The sequence below is a fragment of the Camelus bactrianus genome, chromosome 5 (genome assembly GCF_048773025.1).
Source record: "Camelus bactrianus isolate YW-2024 breed Bactrian camel chromosome 5, ASM4877302v1, whole genome shotgun sequence".
Lineage (NCBI taxonomy): Eukaryota > Metazoa > Chordata > Mammalia > Artiodactyla > Camelidae > Camelus > Camelus bactrianus.
In genome coordinates, this window is record NC_133543.1 from 71,879,802 (window position 1) to 71,900,823 (window position 21,022).

The 21,022-nt window shown below is 40.1% G+C and overlaps 1 protein-coding gene and 1 non-coding gene across 4 annotated transcripts in view; both read right to left on the reverse strand.

Annotated features, from left to right (window-relative positions):
- UNC80 (unc-80 homolog, NALCN channel complex subunit) overlaps positions 1 to 21,022 on the reverse strand; it is a 190,421-nt gene that overhangs the window by 22,606 nt on the left and 146,793 nt on the right. For all 3 annotated transcript variants that reach the window (XM_074364069.1, XM_074364070.1, XM_074364071.1), the window contains 9 exons: positions 17,215 to 17,385; positions 13,892 to 13,984; positions 12,440 to 12,475; positions 11,863 to 12,081; positions 7,045 to 7,245; positions 4,762 to 4,885; positions 3,647 to 3,772; positions 2,292 to 2,415; positions 1,347 to 1,553 (listed from right to left, as the gene is read on the reverse strand). In XM_074364069.1, the coding sequence (XP_074220170.1) occupies positions 1,347 to 1,553; positions 2,292 to 2,415; positions 3,647 to 3,772; positions 4,762 to 4,885; positions 7,045 to 7,245; positions 11,863 to 12,081; positions 12,440 to 12,475; positions 13,892 to 13,984; positions 17,215 to 17,385 (1,301 nt within the window). The remainder of the gene's footprint in view (positions 1 to 1,346; positions 1,554 to 2,291; positions 2,416 to 3,646; positions 3,773 to 4,761; positions 4,886 to 7,044; positions 7,246 to 11,862; positions 12,082 to 12,439; positions 12,476 to 13,891; positions 13,985 to 17,214; positions 17,386 to 21,022) is intronic.
- Positions 19,774 to 19,938, reverse strand: LOC123618350 (U1 spliceosomal RNA). The gene has a single exon (XR_006726774.1). It is a non-coding gene; the product is annotated as a U1 spliceosomal RNA (small nuclear RNA).

Consider the following 21,022-nt stretch of genomic DNA (forward strand, 5'->3'; position numbering starts at 1 on the left):
TATCACACAGACAGAGATGTTGTAATAAGATTCTTCCTTCCCCATCTTCCTCCTCAAAATCTCACTTTCTCAGCAGTCGCTAGTCTCAATTCCTCTCCCTCAACGAAACAAACAAACAGATGAACAAAAAGCAACATTCCTCTATCCCTACCCTGACCCTGGTGACGTTTCTACTGTTATGTGCCTGTTTGCCTTCTTTGGGTGTCTGCCTTTCTGCTTTCCACCTTCCTCTCCATCATAAGTAGGATAGCAAAGGGCTCATGAGCAGGGCTTCTGGTGCTGGATGGTTAAGATCTGAAATTCGGCTCTGCCACTTACTAACTGTGTGACCTTAGGCAAGTTACTCAACCTTTCTGGGCCTTGGCCTTGTCCCTTCTAAAATGAGAACATTTACTTCGTAGAGTTGTGAGGATTCCAAGTGATGATAGTGTAAAGTCTAGAAAACACTGCTTTCTGCACACTAAATGCTCAAAATGAATGTAGAAATAAATTTAAAATAGCCTGGCCAAGTAACCAAAGGATCCGCCTTCATTAGAAAGGCAGAGCATGTAGAGAACTGAAGATAGTTACTCCCTAGTGTTTCCTCCAATCCCTGTCTTACATGCTAAGACCTCTTTCTCTGTCATCCTTTCTGTAGTCTCAAACCTCATGCAGGGCTCTGTGCTAGAGTCTAGATTTTATTTGAACCCTACATTCTCATGACTCTGGCAACCAAACCCCACGTGGGTAGGTCCTGTGCACAAGTGGCCTTGTTTCTTTTTTTCCATTTTTCATTCTCCTTGCCAATCACATCATTTTCAGATGCATCCCTTATAATGCAGTCCAAACACCCCACTACACTCCAAACCCCAAGGACCTGTTTTTTTACCATTGTGTATACTCCCCATACCAAGGTCTGCTTTGGTGAATTGAACAATGTCCTACAAGATTTTTTCAACTTCCTCCTTTTGAGATTTTCTGTTATAGTGCTCCTGAGTCTCAGTGCTGTGGCGGGGGTGGTCTTTTCTCCCTGGCTGAGTTCTTTCTGGCCAAGGAGCAACTTCAACCATTACATAGGTCAGAACCCAGCTACAGCAGGGATAGGGTAACAGGAAAGGAGAGGTGGAGGGTGATGCTTCATCCTTGCTCAAGTGGCTTCTTTAAATACTCTCTGAGTTGAGGTCTTAAAAAATACTTTTTGAGTCTAGGTGGAACATAACTAAATAAATACATATGCATATACATATACATACACATATATAAAGGTGTATATATACATATATGTGTGTGTATATACATACATTTATACATATATGAAGAGAGAGAGAAAAAGAGAGAGAGAGAGAGAGAAAGGAAGAAGTACCCACCCAAGTATGCTGCTTGGCTGGTGGACTCTGCCAGCCCTTCCCTGCGCAAGTCTTTCCCTGCATCCCCGGGGGTGGAGCAGTGGGCGGGGGAGCTCTCCAACATGAAGTTCTTGCTCCTGGACGTGCTGATGATCCGTGGAGGCAAGAGCACATTAATGACCGTCTGTAGCAGCAGCTGCACCTCAGGCTGCTCCAGCCACGGGCTATCTGAGGGGCAGAGTTTGGAAGAGGGAAGTGGAAAGAAAAACAAGTCACAAGGTAGACTTTCCACATTAGACACAGAAGAATTCAGCTCTCTTTCCAATTCCAAACTAGAACACCCTAGAAATTCGAGTGTCTTCCCCACCAAGTAGAGCTCCTCCTATGAGTGGAAGCCGTGCTTCTGGTCCTGGGTGTCTCCTCCGTGGTCAACACCCAAGGGTCCCTGTTCTCAGCCAAATCTCTGCTTTACCACTTCAATCTCCTTTCTTTTTGTCTGCTCAAATACTCATAATGCACTCTCTTTACATTTGAGATAAACTTTTTCTAAAAGAAAAATCCCCCAAGAAGGAAGAGGAATGAAAACACACTGGAATTTAATAACAGTGGAAGGATTTCTGCTAAACCTAGTGTCAGTAGGTTATAAAGTTCATTCACCTGTCAATGCACATCATACTGTACTTCAGTTAATACCATTTTCTTAATCAAAAAAATGATCTCCTGGTTTTTAATGTACTGAAATGATTTTAAATAGGATGTATCTTCTAAGAAGCAGAGCAGAGGAAAGCTTTGCCCCAGGGTAGCTAAACTGAAAAGAAAGAAAAACTCTATTTTCTAAGATAACCCTGTTTACATCATTCAGATCGATTTCAGTGATGACCTTCATGGGAAAAGGAGAAATAATAGCTTGACATTTAAGAAAACACAACAACAATGATAAGTTTCCTTTAGTTAAATTAATCAGACCTTTGCTTCCAGATCCTACTGTGAGCACAAATGGGATGAGCAGATTTAAAAGCATCCCTTCCCTTCGCTCTTGATTGGTGAATGGGGAGATCACATGGCTTAAGGGGAAATCTTCTTTTAAAGCCTGTGCAGCAATAATAGAAAAAAAGATTAATTGACCCCCCTCACCCATTCAGCCTGTTTGTTTTTACACAGCATGGCGGGACTCCCTGCTGGCTGCACCTGCAAACTGGGAGTTCAGTTGTCATCTCTGCAGCATACAAGATTCACCCCAAACTGATACTTTACCATTTGCTTGACATAATTGAGTGCTATATACCTAAAAAAAACAGTAACATCTTGAATATAAAATAAAAATTTATTATACTTATAGTCTGGTATTAAAATAGCCACATTTCCCCATTTTCAGTTTCTCCATATGTCCACTAATAAATATTTTAGCAACCAAAAAAAAAAGGAAGAACTTGCCACCTGCTCCATTTGAAAATTATTTAAAAGTCCTCGGACCCCTGAATAAGGCCTTCTCCAAGCCAGAAAGCAACAGACAATAAAGAAAGAGATAAATGATCTCTGTACACGTGTTACTAAAATGTTATCACTTTAGGGATGTCATTGTTTCCTTTTTGTGTGGTACCCACAGTACTTGCTTAATCTCTTTTCCATCATCTTACCCGTTCTCTGGATGATGGACCATCGAGCTTGGTTGTCAGAGAATAGATGGGTCAGTTATATACCTCCCATTGGTCACAGAGCTTCCTGGTGATTTACAACTCTTAACATTAGTGACACACAGAAATAGGCAGGGAAATTGGCATTCTGCACATTTTTGCCCTGGGAATGATTATTTTAATTTTAAGACATAAAAGAAGGGGGAGAGTAATAATTTTAAAAGCACCTGCAATATTCAACCCACAATCATTAAAGAAAATTAAGATATTCAAAGTCTAGTGATACCATTTGAAAGAATTTTTTATGGCAATTCTTTCTGCAAATAATTTAAAGCCAGACTTTGAATATTACTGCCTCTTTTAATTAACAATTGTGGGCTGATTATCTGTGAACCATTATTTCCCTAACAAATTTGCATACATTTTAAATGACTGAAGTGGTTGCTGAGGTCGTGGCAGGACTAAATGACTCTGCTATTTTTGAGATCTCAAGAAGAATTACAGAAGCACAACTTTAGGACCAAGCTCAGTGCTGAAGCTCCAAACCGGTAAAAGTTTGGAGATGTTTACACTTTTGTTTCACAGATTTTGCCCAGCCATTGCAGGAAAAAAGAAAAGAGGACACCATGATCTGGTGCCTCAACCAGCAACTTAAAAGAGCGTGACAAACAGGTAAGGCAGTCACACCTGTATCTGCAACGCTACAAGCCGGACAACAGCTGTGCTGAAGGGCAGAGGTGGTGAGAGATAAGGGCTGAGATGAAGAAGGGGTAATCCATCAGCAACACTGGAGGGTCCTACCACTCCCATCACCTGAAATACAAACAGAGCACATGACCAGCCTTGACTATTGCAATTTCATGCAACTGTAGTAAGGGAGTCTCATTCAGTAATAATAATAATAATAATAATAATAATAATAATAATAATAATAATAATAATAATAATAATAATAATAATTTGAAGGTTGGGCATGTTACTTTTAATCTATCCGTGCTGCCTCCTCTTGAAGGCGTGTAATGTCTGGAGTCAGATCAAATGTTTACACTGGATTCAGGCAAGGTTTTGTATAATGTTGTTTATAACTAACTATGTAAATAATGAGAGATGAACCAAAAATTGCTCTAATCAGGAGACTGGATATACTTACTTGTGGACTCAAAGGAATGCAGTCAACATTCTTTGATGGAGCAAATACTGAGGACAATGATGATGGCAAGAGCTCTATTTGCACTAGGCATTCCAACTACAGGTTAATTGCCCAACTAGTTAAGCAGCAGATTCTAGTCAATGAAATGCTCTACCATGGTTTCCACATTGTACAAAACCTTGCGGAGACCAGACTCTAGAGATTACATAAATGATTAAAAATTTTTTTTCTTTCTTCCCATAAATCCTAGACTGGCCAACTCAGTGCCTTTTTGCACTAAAAAAGAAAAAAAATTCTCTTTGTATTTTAAACTCCCCCACCCGAGACTACCTCAACATCTAGCCAATTGTGCAGTCTCCACCACCCCACTCTCCAACTGGCAGCCCTCAACTCTCAGCGCAACTTGAAGAGGTCGACTGTCAAAGTAGTGTGTGGGAAGCAGCGCACCAAAATCCCATCTGTGCAGGGATGGGCCCCTGGATCTCCCCACGCACCACCTTGAAATGTGCCTCACTATTTTCAGTGTCACCTGAGCCGTCTGTTTTCATGGGTAGGTAGGTATGTAGGTTGACCTGTAAATCTTCAATTCAGAGAAGTCAATAGCAGAGTTACATTTTGCAAAGTTTCAGAAGATTGCCACTTGGCTACTCACCAGATTGACACAGACATTGATCAGTGACCTAAGGTGAGGCAGGAAGGATATGATTGGCTGCCTCTGAAGTGTCAAACAAACCCCTTCAATCAAATTGCTGGCAGGCTCCCACTCAACCTGTCGCCTGGAATACAATATAGGAGCCATTAGCGGCATGGCTCCCTTCCGGAGACTGTCTGAAAAGAGTGAATGAGACGGTGATTCTGACGCCATCTAAGACAGGATGGATGTCTGAGACAACAAAGTGCTTCACAGAGGATGAAGTTTACCATGTTTTTCCAAAAGTACAGAGCACAGTGGGGAGGGAAGAGGATACTGAAAACGTAGCATAGGCACTCCTGCCCCACTCGACTAATGAGACAAAATCTATTGAAGAAAAAACAGAGATGATGAATGGGTGGCATTTCATGTTTCCTGGGTTTAGCTCTGAGAGGGAGCATGAGGCTACGATTGTAGGGACGCCATCGTCGGGGTCACCACCCCCAACAGAACTAATCTGACTACAGGCTGTGTTTCTGAAATCTTCCAATCAGACTACAGTTGATCCCATCAGCGTTTACACCAGATTACAACTAATTAGATTTATATGGCTTAACTCCTGCCAAAAAGATGGCATTAGAGGAAAATAGTCTATCTATTTATTTTTGAAAATAGTCTATTTAAAAAGTGTTCTTTCTTGTCTTCCTAAACAGTGATATTTGGGGGCTGCTTTCTATGGTAGTATAAATGGTGGTATACCTAACCAACTAGATGAACATAGGATTTTCTGTAATAAAAGACAGTTTAGTATGTATTTGTCTCAGTAGTGAAAGGGTCATTTCTGTGGCCCCCTAAATAAACAGGTTGGGCTTTACTGAGATCAACACTATTTCCAAATATTATCCTGGAAATAATTTCTAAGCTTATATTGCCTACCTAATTGAAATTTCTATAGTGACAAAGTGGAAATGCTCATAAATGAGGACACAGTGACATCCCTGATGCCCAAGGAACTCACAGGACAGGTTCAGTCCACATTTCTCTTGTGGAATTGAGATCACCTGAAGAAATTAAATCCACGGCTACTCTAAATTCACAGCCTGCATCCCAAGAAAACTGCCTACCACTGACCAAGTCGATGCATTAATCCAGAAGTCTACTTTTAGGAAGCATGCTGTTCTTTAAAAATGGGCTTAGTTATATGACAAATGAGTCAGCCTATGAAGATGCTTAACATCTTTAGATACGGAGTTATTCTGACACATCCCTGTAAGATTTATAAGCTCATGGCCGTTTGCCAATAGGCACGAGTGTTCCATTGGGACCACTAAAGAAAACAGGAGTCCTTTAAGGACAGACATTTCCATGCCCATGAAATAAATAACCTTGAAATAGTGTATAGGCATTCGTCCTCACAATATAAAAGAATATAGCATCAAACCATCAATTATTAGAATGAAATCTTTCAATTTCTTTTTTTTCCCCTGACGACTACATAAATAAAGACAGGCACAGGATGAAACTTGCAAAAGTTCTAACAAATCGAACAGTAAGCTCTACAAATTCTTGGGCAAGAGCTGCACTGACTTTAGGTTTTGTTTAAAAGGACAGGAAGTGCCCTCCCTAACCCAAAATTGAAATTTCCAAGTATGTGCGTTTATTAGCATTTATCAATTAAACTATCTGCTCATGGTGCCTATAGGTTTCCAAACTGGGCTCAGATCTCCAGGTAGACTGGTTCAGAGGCATCTGCTCATAGAAAGGTTACTAATGGGTATTTCAGGCCACTGAGTGGAGATCAAGTGGTAATAACATTCATTTAGTACCACTTGAATTAAGTAAAAAGGTGAAAATGAGTCATCTGTTATCAACCCTGAGATCTCTTTAGCTGCTGCTTGGCTGATTATTGTAAAGCCTGGCATTTCTCTAAACTGGTACCTAAAATACTATGTTAAATACCTGTTTTCTGAACATGAAATTAATTTTTCTTCTCTCCTTATTTGTGTAATGTAGAAGGTATGTCCTGGAATTGAAGGGTTCACACTGAATTTCTGATGTGTGTCAGATAAGAAATATGATAGCTAAGAAATGAACAGATTTTTCAAGATACATATTTTTAAAGAATATGTTATTTCCTCAAAATATAGACGCTGCTGCTTATGCATTTGTACACCTATCTATGCATACGTAACAGAACACTCGCAAGTCATTCATTCAACTCCAGATTGATCCACCACCTTAAAAAATGACCAACTTTAAGTCTGAGGCTTGTAATATCAACAGCTGACTAGGAGGCCTCCTCACCTCAAAGTAGGCATCTTATGAATTTTGTTGAACATTCTATCCAATCTCTTTAGAATGAGGATGAGGGCCGGCCTCACTGCCTCGGCCGTCCAGTCAGTAATGGGCAGCATCTCCATGATGTAGCGCCGCAGCCCCCGGCTCTCCATGGTCTGGGTGTCGTATGGTGCCAGCTTCAGAAGGGAGTGGGCTATTTCCGCCAACCTAAAACATTTTATTTGGTTTTTAAAGAATAAGCTTAGAATGCCACCATGGGAATTGTCCCACACAGCATCATGCTAATCACTCTCCTTCCAACACACCAACTCCCTGAACTACAAACATTCTGACACATTATCTCATAATTTTAAAATAAATGTTTAAAAAAAAAAGCAAATTAGGACAAAATAAGTCCCACACATTCCAATTGACTGATATCTCTCTTAAGTCTTTTCAATTGGTAGTTTCCCCCCTCCCCCTCTTCTGTTTTTGGTTTTTTTCTTTTTTGACATCTAGTAATTTATTTGTTGGAGAAATTTAGCTGTTTGCTGTGTAGCATTTCCTACATTCTGGATTTTGCTGATTGGATCTCCATGGTGTCTTTTATTTATTTATCCCATTGCCCCTATATCTAATTCAGCTGGTAGTCATGTTCAGGGGTTCGATCAGATTAGATCTGATTTTCTGGCACGTGCACTTCATAGGTGATACGTACTTTCATCAGCAGGCACGTGATTCCTAGTTGTCACTCTTTTTAGGATGTCAGCCACCACTAGTGATCACTGTGGCAGATTCATTAACTCACTGGGAAGTAGTACAGTGGAAATAGTGTATCATTCCTTTTTTCATGTATTAACTATTAACTATAGCATTTCAATAAGGAGAAATTTTCTTTTGATTATTCCAAAAGAGACAGGATAAATGCTTGAAAAGATCTTCAGTTTAAGAGCTGCCTGGGTGATTCTGACAGGCACTCTGGTTTAGGAATCAGAGCCAAGCCCCCTCCTCTCTAATACTTAGATTGCTCCACAATTGCTCCATCTGACCAGCACCACGGATGGAGAATTCACCACTGCACAAGGTGGCTCATTCCATCTATGGGGGTCCACACTGTGAAAAGCTCTCCTTGTATTAGGTCCCCCAATTCCCTGAGTTTTTTCCTACAAGGCTTCATCTGGAAGCCTGAATTCAATCCGTCTTCTCCCTGGCAACCCTTCATTATCAAGTAACACTTGTCTCCTCATCCCCCCTTATCCTCCCTCCAGACCCAACGTTCACATTGTCCTTCTGGAAATTGTGTGTGTGTGTGTGTGTGTGTTTCACAGTCTTTTGTTTATCTCTTTCTCACAAATGTGCCCTGCAGAAAATAATTCTTCACTTCTCAGGCTGCTTGACAGATAAATCTACACACACGTATTTCTTTTCGCTTATTAGTTTGTAGGTAACCTTAAGAAATGCTGGAGAAATGACTGATCCATTTTAAGCTTGAAAACAATACTTAAGAGTCATTTTATGGATTACTAACTGAATTTCTCTCATCCCTGGTCATGTTACAAAATGAATTTGCTTTGGGCATAAAACAAAAAGTTCCTTTAATACAGTCTTTGCTGTGCTAGCACATGAATAATCGTGAGAACACAGGGATTTTTCCCACTGAGAAGGAGAGGGAGAAAGAAAATAAATTTGCAGATCTTGCTACCCTGCTATACTGCTGCTTTGGCAGCTCTGGGTGGGGCAAATGTGCCAATAAATTCCCTTAGGGTAGAAACTATCTAATCAAGAATATCTTCCTTGAGAGCCTTGCAGTCAACCATATATTCTGCAAATGCAGGGGTACAGATTTCTTCAACACTCCTTCTTGGCTCTTTGACTCAAATCAAGTACTTCTTGCAAATATCTCTTCTATCTTTTATATCATCCCATTTCTTTTTTTTTTTAAAATCAGTCCTCTCTCCTTGATTAATATTGTCCATTCCTATGGCTTTAAATACCACCCATATGCCCACAGTTCTAAAATTTATATATTTAGCTCTGACTTCTACATATATCCAATGTGTACTTAATTTATAAAAGAAAACCTTAATTATACCCTTTGCTTGGCATAGGATAAAAGCATTTGGAACTGTCCGCACTCAGCAAACTGTTTGGAAAGAGAACATGGCAGGTCTATTTTTATTGAAAGCTTATTGTAAGAAATTGCATGAATAGAGGGCATTTAGTCTTAATATCCCTGGCAGTAAAAATTTTGCCTACCTCCCTATAGCTCCAGGCCATGAAATAACTGTTCTATAGAAAGACATTATCCTGGCTCTGTAGAGGATCCTCTTGCTGAATTGCATTATGACATCTGGAACTCTCAGCAGTGACAGGCATCAGCCGTGTGACACTGGCCCTTGATCTCTATGGGGACGTTGTTGAGGGTGCTGTTTGTCACACTCCTCTTTTCTTTTAACCAATGCCAACTAGGAGATATTTCTTTTTCTTCATATTTAAAAACGGTAATGGTTTACCAAAAAACTAGTTGTTTTTATCTTCTCAATACTATGATTTTGTTATTGGTCCTTTCCCCCTCATTGCTTTGATAACTCAAAAGCTCAAAGTAAAATTTATAGTTCATGAATAGCATCCATAATGATTAAATCATATAGATTTCCTGTCCTCTCACCACAAACAAAATTATTTTCCTGCTAAGTTTTTTCACATTGTTCTGACTCTCTAATTTGTAAATTGCATTCCTTTGTATCATACAATTTTCTAAGTTGCCTCAAGTAACTTGGTGAAATAATAAATACATATATACACACATGTGATATATAGTACTTGCAACACGGCATTATATTCTTCAAAAATTTTTTTTTACTGAGTGAGCTGATTTTCAATGTTAGTTTCAGGTGTACAGCAAAGTGATTCAGTTATACATACACATACATATATATTTTCAGATTCTTTTCCATTCTATGTTATTAGAAGAAATTGAATATAGTTCCCTGTACTATACATTAGGTCCTCGTTGTTTATCTATTTTATGTATAGTAATGTGTGCCTGTTAATCCCCAACCCCTAATGTATCCTTCCTGGCCCTTTGTTTTTTACCATAGTTTGTTTTCTATGTCTGTAAGTTATAGTTATATTCTCATGCATGCTTCTTGTATTGGGCTGTGATCATGTTGAGGACCAGAGTTTTATTTTACATCCCCAGTGTCTATCATAGTATTTGGGTATTTCTCATTAGCATTAGTATATATTGAGCCCTAGACCAGTGCCAGGCACAGAGCTCAATCATTTAAACTACTAGAGCTCATTTAACCTTTAATAGGGTTTGACCTCTAGAGGGACCTCCAGGCCCCTCTGACATGCTCTCCCCTCCCTCCAAATGCCTTAAGGATGGTAGATACAGATGGACAAGTTGTAGGACAGTTACTAACCCATGATCATGATCTCTCTCTCTCTCTCTGACTCTCCTTCTCTCTCTCTCCCATCTTTTAGAAATCTCTCCCCCTTTCTCCTACAAAATGTCTGTTGGTAGTAGTGATTCTCTGACTCTGGGCGACTTAGGTCAGCTAGCCATGATCATCAGTAGGAAAGGAGAGGAGATGGCCTGAACAGAGCGCTGAGTTACTATGGCAACAGGAGCGTAATACTCCAAACTTTCCTCCCCTTCCCCAGTGTAGGAACTGAGATTCTCAGGGTAAAATAAGCTCTCCCCCATCACAGCACAGCAGGGAGTGTGAACACATGCGAAGCCCTGGAGCTCTGGCTGTGTGCCAACAACTCAGAGGATGTGAAATCAGTCTGGAAGAGAAAAAGCCTGTGTTTTCCACACATTCTCCCTCACTTAGTATTTTCTAAATTTTTCAAGAGATAATTTTAAGGGGAAAAAAAAGGGAGTTAATAATTAGGAAATTGGTGTCTTTAAATTGCAATGTAATTTCTGAAAGGCTAGAACCTAAGCCTACCTTTAGCTTTACAGTTACACTAAACTCTCCAAGTGAACATTTTGATGCCCATGGAATTTTCCTTTCAAGGAATTTTTATGACCTTTTACAGACGGTTACAAAGCTAAATAGAAGATCCTCTGGAATCATGTTCCTTTTAGGAATCTGAAAATACAGACACAGACTTTATAGTTGGAATAACAAGTGAAATAACGTCTCCATAGGAAGAAGGAAATATGAGTGCACAGAGATGTAATTCTGGGGCCTCTCCCTGACACACCAGGAGTGAAAAATTTTAAATTCATGACTGGCCTCATCTAGGGCAGAATTTTTACCAGGACACTGTTTTGAGACGTTGGAAGGCTGTTACATCCAGTGCATGTAAAAGGGATCTCAGACTCAAGCAAAATGTGGCTCCGAGTTAAAACTGTTCCTTCCCTGCCGACTTAATCAGTGCGTCCTTGGGTCATGTAGAGGCAGGGGAAGCCCTCAAGCAGAAAGTAGCAGTGCATTTTTAGTGTAAAATAAGAGAAAGGAGACATTGGATTCTTTTGAAAAATTAGAATCTGGGCAGGAAATAGAACTTGGAAGAAGGCTACTTCCCGAAGAATTAGGTGATGGAATTTCCCTTTCACTCTCTTTTATTGAGGAGCAAATACATTGCCTGGGCTTTTCCGTCTTTAAGAACATTGCCCCCTGTCCATGCTGAGATCCTTTTTCACAGACTTAACATACTTTCCCAGAGGGCCCTGCATCCAAGCCACAGGAAACCAGTCCATTTCAACCAACTCCATGTTCTTATTCTGCCCCATCTCTACTCCACTGCCTCCCACCACACCCCAACCTCCTTCAGACATCCAGCCCAAGCTGTGTCCACACTTAGAGGCAGAGAAAATGAGGCCAGTACCTCATGTGGGACTTCACATCCAGCAACTCCAGGGCAGTGACCCGTGGCTCCCCGGCCAAGTTTTGCAAGATCTTCAGCCTGGGCCCGCAGTGCTTGTAGAACTCCGTGCAGATGTTCAGCAGCGACTCCCGGGGTCTTCGGAACTCCTCCCGAGCAATCCTTTCATCCAGTTCCTCTCTGGGAAGGCCCTGCCCTTCCTCCAGTAAGTGCAGGTTTTCTCTGGGGATTTACAGAAGGTTAACTGGGGGTCTGGAAAGGTGCATGGGGGGGCAACTGTGAGAGGGAAGTACCACATGGCAGAGAAATATGATTCCTTATATTATATATAAGTCAGCAAATCAGCACTGGGTGGGGCCTAGGAGAACCTCATTGGAAAGCTAAAGAAAGTGCATCACCCTAGAAGAGATGGTCACCCCAAATGGTAGTGGCTTTACATTAGCTATTTCTTGAGGATGTACCCAGAAGTAGAACGACATGTGGGGATGAAATGCAATCTAATGGAACCATAACCCAGCTCACAAGGCAAATCATCACAAGATAGCAGAATTAGTATGAAATTAGGGCTGTCTTTCAGTACCTGATAAAGTGCAGTTTGGCGCCCTGTTCCTGGTACCTGGGAGTCAGAAAAAAGTCTGCGTGACTATCAGAGCGAGAACAGGGGCCTTGTGGTGGGGCCTCTTAAAGATTTTTCCTAGCAAAAGCCTTTGAAGCTACACATTTTGATAAGCTTACCAATCCACACATGCTAATCCTGAAATACAAAATCTTACTCTTTCATTTGGCAACCACATATGCTGAAATTATAGCTGCCATGAACGCTGTTCCATTGCCACTTAATTTGTAGAAAGACAGGCATTGTAAAAACATCCACAAACCCATGGGATGTGGTCAAATGAGGGAAATTTTTGAAAACTTCAAAGGCAAAGTGAATCTAAGTTATAGTTTTTACATCATGTCCTACATTTTGGGTGATCAGAGGAAGAACTATGGCTGACTTCCTTTTAGTTCTAGAGACTGGCTGCTTTATGATTGATTTGATAACAGGACTTTAGAAGCCCTCTTTCTCTCTGCACCTTTCATCTCGTAGTTGAACCTGGCCCCATGTGCTTAGAGAAGCCCGTAAATATCACTTACATTCATTATTTAAGACCCACATAGTCATTTTTCCTTAACGTGAGAAATTGAGGCCTGAGTTAACACTATCGTACCAGATAATTTATAGTCAGGAATTTATTTTATTATATAGGTATGTGATAAGCAGTGAATTTACTTTACACAATTAACGATACACACTTAAAAGTATGCTTCAGAGAGAGTAGAAAATTACTTAGTTTTTTCTTATCATCTCCCTGCTAACTACTCCATACCGGGAAAGGAGAACTTTCTCTCAAGCTGATCTTGGGTTTGCCCTAAATCTTCCTTGGAGGAAGAAGCTAATTAAACTTTTTGTTTGTTTTTGTCTTAGAGTGTTTAGGAGTTAACCCAGGCAGAAGAAAGCAGGTGAAGTATTAACTAGTATAGCTGGTGTCTGAGTTACACCAAAACAGGGAAGGCGATGAAGTCAATGACCGTGAAAGCATCATTTAAGGACTTAAGTCAAAATGTGGATGAAATGTCTGCAAAAAATCTGTCCAGATGAAAGAAAGCTGACTTGGCACAGCTGCCCTGGAATGAGAAACCACCTCCTGATTATTACTGTTTCATTTGGCTTTTTCTTGGAGGCCAGTGAAACAACACTGGAATGGTTCAAAGACCACCCAGGAGGCAGAGAACATCTTGCATGTTTGTGCAAACAAACGGACACAAATGCCAGTTTTTGAAGGTGGCTTAGTTCTCTTCATTTATGAAGGTGAGAATTTCAAAGAAGCCTCAGTATTTCCTGTCACTCTAAACTCTCCCCTTCTTTTCTTTCCCTTGGAGATTTTCACACTCAGTGTTGACTATTTTCAGGATTCGTTTCATTCCCAACAGCTGAGATTCAGGCTGCATGAAACTGAGAGACCACGGAAGAACAAGGCCAGTGAATTACCTGGTGTTCACCCCAGATGACATGGTGTGGTTGGCTGCGGTGGCCCCTTTATGGCCTTGGTCACACCTGCTCATCTGTGGTGCTGTCATGGGCCTGTGACAATGACAGTAACAAAACAACAACACAAGTGGAAACACTGATGAAATCCTCAAGCTACTGCAGCTCACACGAGTTTTAAGTTAGTCTTAGAGTCTTATAAAGATAGACTTTGGGTTTTTCTGTCACACTTTTCTGCTGTCTCTGTTCTGGGAAGCACTTTTAAGGGAACACTGATTCCTAAGGGTTTATAAGCTCACCATGATTTAAGTCCTCCCATTTCTTGGTTTATTCATAGGAATAAACTATGACTCTTCAAACCAGACATTTATGAAATCAGACTTCTAAGTCTGTAGTAATTGAGAGTTAAGAGTTCATTTTTCAAATTCTACAGTTACCAGGAAGTTAGCCACTCCAGACAGTAAGAGAAAGATAGGGGTGAATACCATTCAGGTAACCTTCTCCATAACCAGCCACTCTGTTTTTCTGAGAAACTATCAAAGAGTAAAAGAATTTTTCTAGACAAAATTATACCTAAAACTGCCCAGGGAAGGGAGTAAATTAGTATCTATTATAAGTCAGTAATTGACACACTAAGAAATAGATTTGAACCATCTCATTTTATATCTGCAGGGTTCACTTTAAATATTAGGCAAACTTAGCCTCTGCATCAGTGTCTGCAACATGGTAGGGATGATAAAGCTTTTCAAAGCCATTGCTTGTGTGAGCTCTTTAAGGCTTGCTTTTGTTGTGCTCATCTTCTGGATGCTGGTTGTGGCTGGAAAGGGAGAAAGCCTTTAAAAATCACACCATGTTAGCTATCTTGATTGTGGTAGTGGTTTCATGGGTACATACTTCTGTCAAAACTCATCAAATTGTACACCTGAAATATGTGTAGTTCACTGTACAGGAACCATTCCACAATAAAGGTGTTGAAAAGTATCAATTAAAAAAAAAAATCACACCAGACCTTCCCTTCCTGTGCCTTCGTGGTGGTAGGCGGCATTTAAAGATGGCCCTGAGAACTTCCCACCCTGGCGTTGCTCCCGTGTTTAAGCTACATTATATTGGCAGAAAGGAGATGATCTGGGCAGACCTCATCTCATCTCCAACCCTTAAAAAGCACAGAGCTGACTCTCACTAGGGGCAGACAGATGTGAAGTCTGAGAGGGACTCAGGGCACCACTGCTGGTAGATCTGGAGCCGTGTGAGAAGGGAAACAGGTGTCTTCTGACAGCAGAGTGGCCCCTGGCTGACTGCCAGGAAGGAAAGGGAACCTCAGACCTGAATCTGACTGGTGTTGGATTCTGCCCCAAACCTGAATGATCTCGGAAGTGGATTTTTCCCCAGGAACTTCAGATAAGAGCCCAGACTGAATGACATCTTGACTTTGACCTTGTGAGACCCTGTCAGAGGAACCAGCTGAGCTTGCTCGATTTCTGGCCTACAAACCTCTGAGATAATAAATGTGTTCTGTTTTGAGTCTCTCAGTTTATGGGAATGTGTTATGCGACAATAGAAACTCATATGAGACACTTGAAATATAATTATTTATTTATAGGTAGGTTTTTTTTTTTCCCCGTGAGCTACATAAATTAGGGCTGTGAAAGTGAAGTGGTATTCTCTTCTTTTTGTAAAAACAATGAAGCCAAATTTGTTGTGAATAATTATAACCAAATAATGAGACTAGTCTTCCCCTCCATCAAAAGAGTGTTAAATAGGCTGGAATACTTAAGGCTACAGAATTTTAAATGTCAGAGCTCCCTCCATAACTCTTTGTGGAATTTTGGGTAAGTCAATTTTGGATAAGCTAATTGACTTACTGTACAAGGGAGTAGAAAGCATCAATATTGTGTCTATAAATAGAAATATCAAGTGACATTTAGGAGAATGGTCTGCTCTTCTCTCCTCTGGTCACAGGAAGGCACTAGTGATGTAACCAGGTGGATGAGCAGAAAGAGTGAAAGTCACGTGTTTCTCTTTAGGATCTTCTCCTACCTCGGACTCTCAGGAAATCATCGTCAATGCACTAGGGACTGTTTCCCATTGGATGAGGCAATTCATCACGGCTCCCTGTCCCACTGCTTCCCATTTCTTCAGTTTAGATGCACTCGGGCACTTCAAAAGATAGCTGACCCAAGGCTTTGGGGCTGTATTCTACTTGCCGAGGTTGACAATGTAGCTCAAGATTAGAAACTAAACATACATTGAATTTAATGAGCAACAGTCTCACTCCCTGTCTAACTTGCTGCTGCATGCTGAAATAGTCCTCCCTGAACCAACAGATTTCACCTAGCCCCCTCACCGGCAGAGCAAGATGGGGCTGGGGAAGTGGGCACCTTTTTGGGAGTAAATCTTGGAATTGTAGGCTAAGGATATGGCCAAACACGATGGACACCAGGGCAGAAAGAAGGCTTCCCCACGTCCACCCCTGCGGAGGAATGTCACCTTCCAGCTAATTTTAGGTGAGAACAGAGAAGGAAAGGCAACCATTTACATAGTTTCCTGCATCTACTGTCCCGACTCCTCTCACTCCATCTTTTGTACATGCCCCCTGTACATGCCTTCCCTGGCAGTTTAATTCCCCCACTTCTCCACCCAAGAATCTTGTGACGGGACTAACTAAATTCCTGGAACTTTGTTCAGGGCTGAACCCTGGTGTCAAATGACCTTTCCATTCCCAAATCCCTCAGCCCTCTGTCTCAGCACTCCTGAGCCTGGTCCCAAGGAGAATCTGTTAATTAGAGCATTAGAACAAAATTCTGTAGTTTATCTTTGTTACGTAGCTTCTGAAATGAAAGTAAGAAACCCTAACTCCTTACAGACAGTAAAATAACAAAAGAATGCTGAGTTGGAATTGCAGACATTTCATGTCTCATAAAAGAGCTTATTTTATTAAAATCTGGATCACAATTTCATATTCACTAAATTGGCCTTTTTACAAAAGATCTGCTCACTGCTGGCACAGAAGTTGCCACAGAAGCTGCCACAGAAGCTCAGCAAATTACATGCAAATGTGTGATTAGTAATCATGGTAGAAAAATAATAATAGTTACTATTATTATTATTATTATTATTATTATTATTATTACTCAGAGTACTTAGCACTATTTATGTAAATAACATAAGGAATGTTTGTAGTTTTAAACTATAAAGGGCTGAGTTTGGGTAAGTTATCTGTAAATAAAAACTGGGTTTTAGAAATTTTTTTTGCCACCCCATTTTTTTCTGCTTTTTGGTGGGTACATACAGTTTCTAGCTGTGGATATTTCTGCCAGTGGGATTACCTGGTGAGGACCTCCACACTGTATAAAAGGGCCTGCAGGGATGTCGCAAGGGCAGCCGTGGCCGCGATCTCCTCCCGGGCAGCAGGTACCGTCTCCACTTGTGACGTCTGCCTCTTTAGCTTTTGGAGGTAACATGGCACTAAAGCTTCCAAGACCATCAGCATCTGAAGACTTTAATCAACAGAAAGAAAACCAAGGTGGCGTTTTACATCCTACTTTTGTGGATCGTATCACATTTAGGGGTACAACAGAGACTTGGTGTTACAAATATTGAATCTTGTAAGAGTTGAACTTATTCCTGTAAGAGCTATCAGGGAACAACTGTTTAAGAGACTCCGACTCCACCCGGGAATTAAGAACGCCTCTGGCTTACAGCAGAATAGGGCATTAGGGAAGATTCTTCAAAAATTTCAATTTAACAGTGTTGACTTTGGCTTTTAACTCACGACGACAGAGGAATTTCGTCGTGAACTCTAATTCCTTTTGATTCCAATGTGTTTGATTTTCACTTGAGTCTTTTGTGTCTCATTGGGAATTTGATAATGGGAGGACTTTTTAGTCAAATTTGGGGGTTCTGTGTCATTAGCATTTTAATATTAGAGAATCTTTATGCATTTTATTATTGCATCATCTTAGTATTACCCCTTAATCTCACTGCAGAATCTCTGATACACCCTATTAACGTGGCACTGGACACACTTGGAAGGGAAAATAGGATAGGGACTATTTTGTATGTGTGTGTGTTTTATTTTATTTTTTAATTTTAACTTTTTTTTATTGAGTAGTAGTCATTTTACAATGTTGTGTCAAATTCCAATGTAGAGCACAATTTTTCAGTTATACATGAACATACATATATTCATTGTCACATTTTTTTTCTCTGTGAGCTACCACAAGATCTTGTATGTATTTCCCTGTGCTACACAGTATTGTTTATCTATTCTACACTTTAAAATCCCAGTCTGTCCCTTCCCACCCCCTGCCTAGGGACTATTTTTATACTCAGGAATTGAGTGGACATGGAGTTAATGCAGAGTTTCAATCCATTTTTGAGTCTTTTATGAGCTGTGATATTGTAGGAGGAGCCTAGGGAAAGTGGGACGAGGAACATCATGATAGAAGGTAGATTTGGTCTCCTGAGGGCTGAAGTCACACTCCTGGTTGACCACAGGTATAACGTTTAATCCTCATTGTTTAAGACAAAAAGAACTGGAAACGTTGGGGGTGCACGTGGCATTTTTTACTCATTCCTCATGTTTCCTTCCAGGAGAGAGAGTTCAGTTCATATAAATCCTGGTTCCTGTTTGCCCTTTTACTCATTCTGCTCTGGAGGAGTGGGAAGGACTTATCTGAGGGGCAAATTGATAAAGATATATACAATCAGCTCAGCCCTTTCCTTTTTCCTGGAAAGGCTTGCCAACAGGGCTTTCCTCCGCCATGCTGTGAGTTTTCAGGGAGGTCCTGTTTCAAGCTTGATTCTGCTACTTAGTCTTTCTCAGTAATAAAGGTGATATGATCAACCTCCCTTTTGCCTCACTCCTTGTCTTCCTTCATTTTTTTAGGACATGGGCAAGAGAGAGGGGACTCATCATTGGCTCCTCTCAGAAACCTCAACACTTAAGACTAAAACCATCTCAGGAGTTTCTGAGAAAGAATAAATAAAATCCTCAAGAAGGCTGCGGTGTGCAGCTCAGGAAGGAGAGCAGGGAATTGCACCAGAGGTTGAGGCCAAAAGAAACATTATGTATCTTCTTCAGGTGACTCCTTCTGTTTACACACATGGTGGTAAGAGGCAGGGTGAGGTAAGGTGACTTGACCGAGCACCTCAAGACAGCTAAACAACAAAATTTCAGAAGGAAAAACTACAAAAATTAATTGCTATAGAAGCAGAGGCAGGAGAGATTATTTGTCATGGGCAGATGGGGAAATGTACTGTGAAGATGGTGCAGAGGTCACTCTACTCAAGATCAGGACGTTCTGACCCTACCATTTGCTATCTCCCAGTGGTGTGTGCGGAGATGGTACATTATATGCAAACTGATGGAAGACTATTAAACAACGGCATTACAGCATAAGATTGATCCTTAATAATGAAGCAGTCTGGGAATATCTAATAGGCTGTCCATTGCTTTTTTCATAGAATACTTTAAAAAATACAAAATCCCAGTCTTTTATTCAATTCATAATAACTAAGAGAATTTTCAGCATCAAATAAAACTGACAATGGTTAAAACATCACTGAGGAGAATTTGTTACTGAATAAACTGATCTAATAGAGAAACTACATCTTGCAGGCAACACTGAAATATGACTTGGGGAACCAGGCAGGTATAATGATCAAAACCCAAAACACAAAAGCTCAAAATGACAGAAACTCTAATTGGCAAAGTTTGATATAGACCAAAACAAAATCAGTCCTTCCCCAAAACCTAATTGATGACTTTAATCTTTATTATAAATTTTACATGGAAAGAAAATAATCTCAGTGAAAAGAACTTTGGTTTTTTGTTTTTTGGGTTTTTTTTAGTTTTTTGTTTGTTTGTTTGTTTGTTTTTAGATTAGGGGAAAGTGCAAAAGTAGTCCCCCACTAGCACAAGTCATGCAGTCAAGTTTCCTGCATTTGGGGAAATCGCAGGGGTCAGTACACCCAGAGTGCAATGGATAAGCCTTACCCTGGGAAAGCCACCTTCATGATCATGGTGTCTCCCCTGTCAGGTTAACTATCAATGAAAAGAATTTTGATAAAATGAAAATAAAAAGTTGAAAATGGCTTATTTGCAACATAAAATAACTGATCAAGGAATTAAAGTGGCATAGAGAAATTAGACAATTATCCCTTAATGAACATTGATCACTGTAGGCATAATTATGATTAAGGTTTTTATATTTATAAAGACATAGTCAACATATCCTTAGAGTTAAAATACCCACTGGGTTAAAATAGTATAGTTGCAATATGGGTCAATGTTTTTCTACACTAATTGAAAACCAAAAGTAGAATTAAGGAGGAATGTGAAAAATTGATGATGAGATTTGATCAGAAAGAGAATTAAGAATTCTAAGTAATGTGTAAATCTGTAAGCCCAATCTTTACACCCCAAGTATGTCACTATATCTTATTTTCAGGGTTAGACCAGGGTCAGCATCCTGGAACTGACATAATACTCAGACAAGATTTATATTCTTATTCTTTATGTGACAGGAGTCTGTAGTCTCAATTTCTTGAATTTATATCAGGAAGATGCTAACCTGCTTAGATAAGGCAGTCTTAATAGGGAGCAATACTCTGGAACAATTTATCAGCCCATGTTTCTCTGTAAAGTGAGAAAGTTGAGGCAAAAGCTGTGAGATGTTTATGACTAATCCTTATTTTCTTTCAAAACATTTTCTGACCACAAAGGACTATGCATAAAGAAATAACAAATGAGAGAAATAGGAAAATGGAAACAGTTGGCTGTTATCTGATTTGTTCATTCTATACATTTTTACTGTTATATCTTCTATGGACTACAGCATTATATTGGACATTGGAAGATATATACAGATATACCAAGAATATGGCACAATGTAGTGCTTTGTTTCTAGGTTATGTATTATGAGAAAAAAATCAGACTAGATTAAGAAGTTGTAAGAGAGAGATTGTCTATTGTTGATATAATTGGAGAAAAGAAGGGAAGGCCAAAGGGTTAGTTAGGCCAGAATTATGGAACATTTCGAAGGAATACAACTCTTATTTTTAAGCATGTACATTACATAAAAGGGGGCTATTCACAATTCATTTGAATTATTGTCTCTGCCTTTAGAAGAC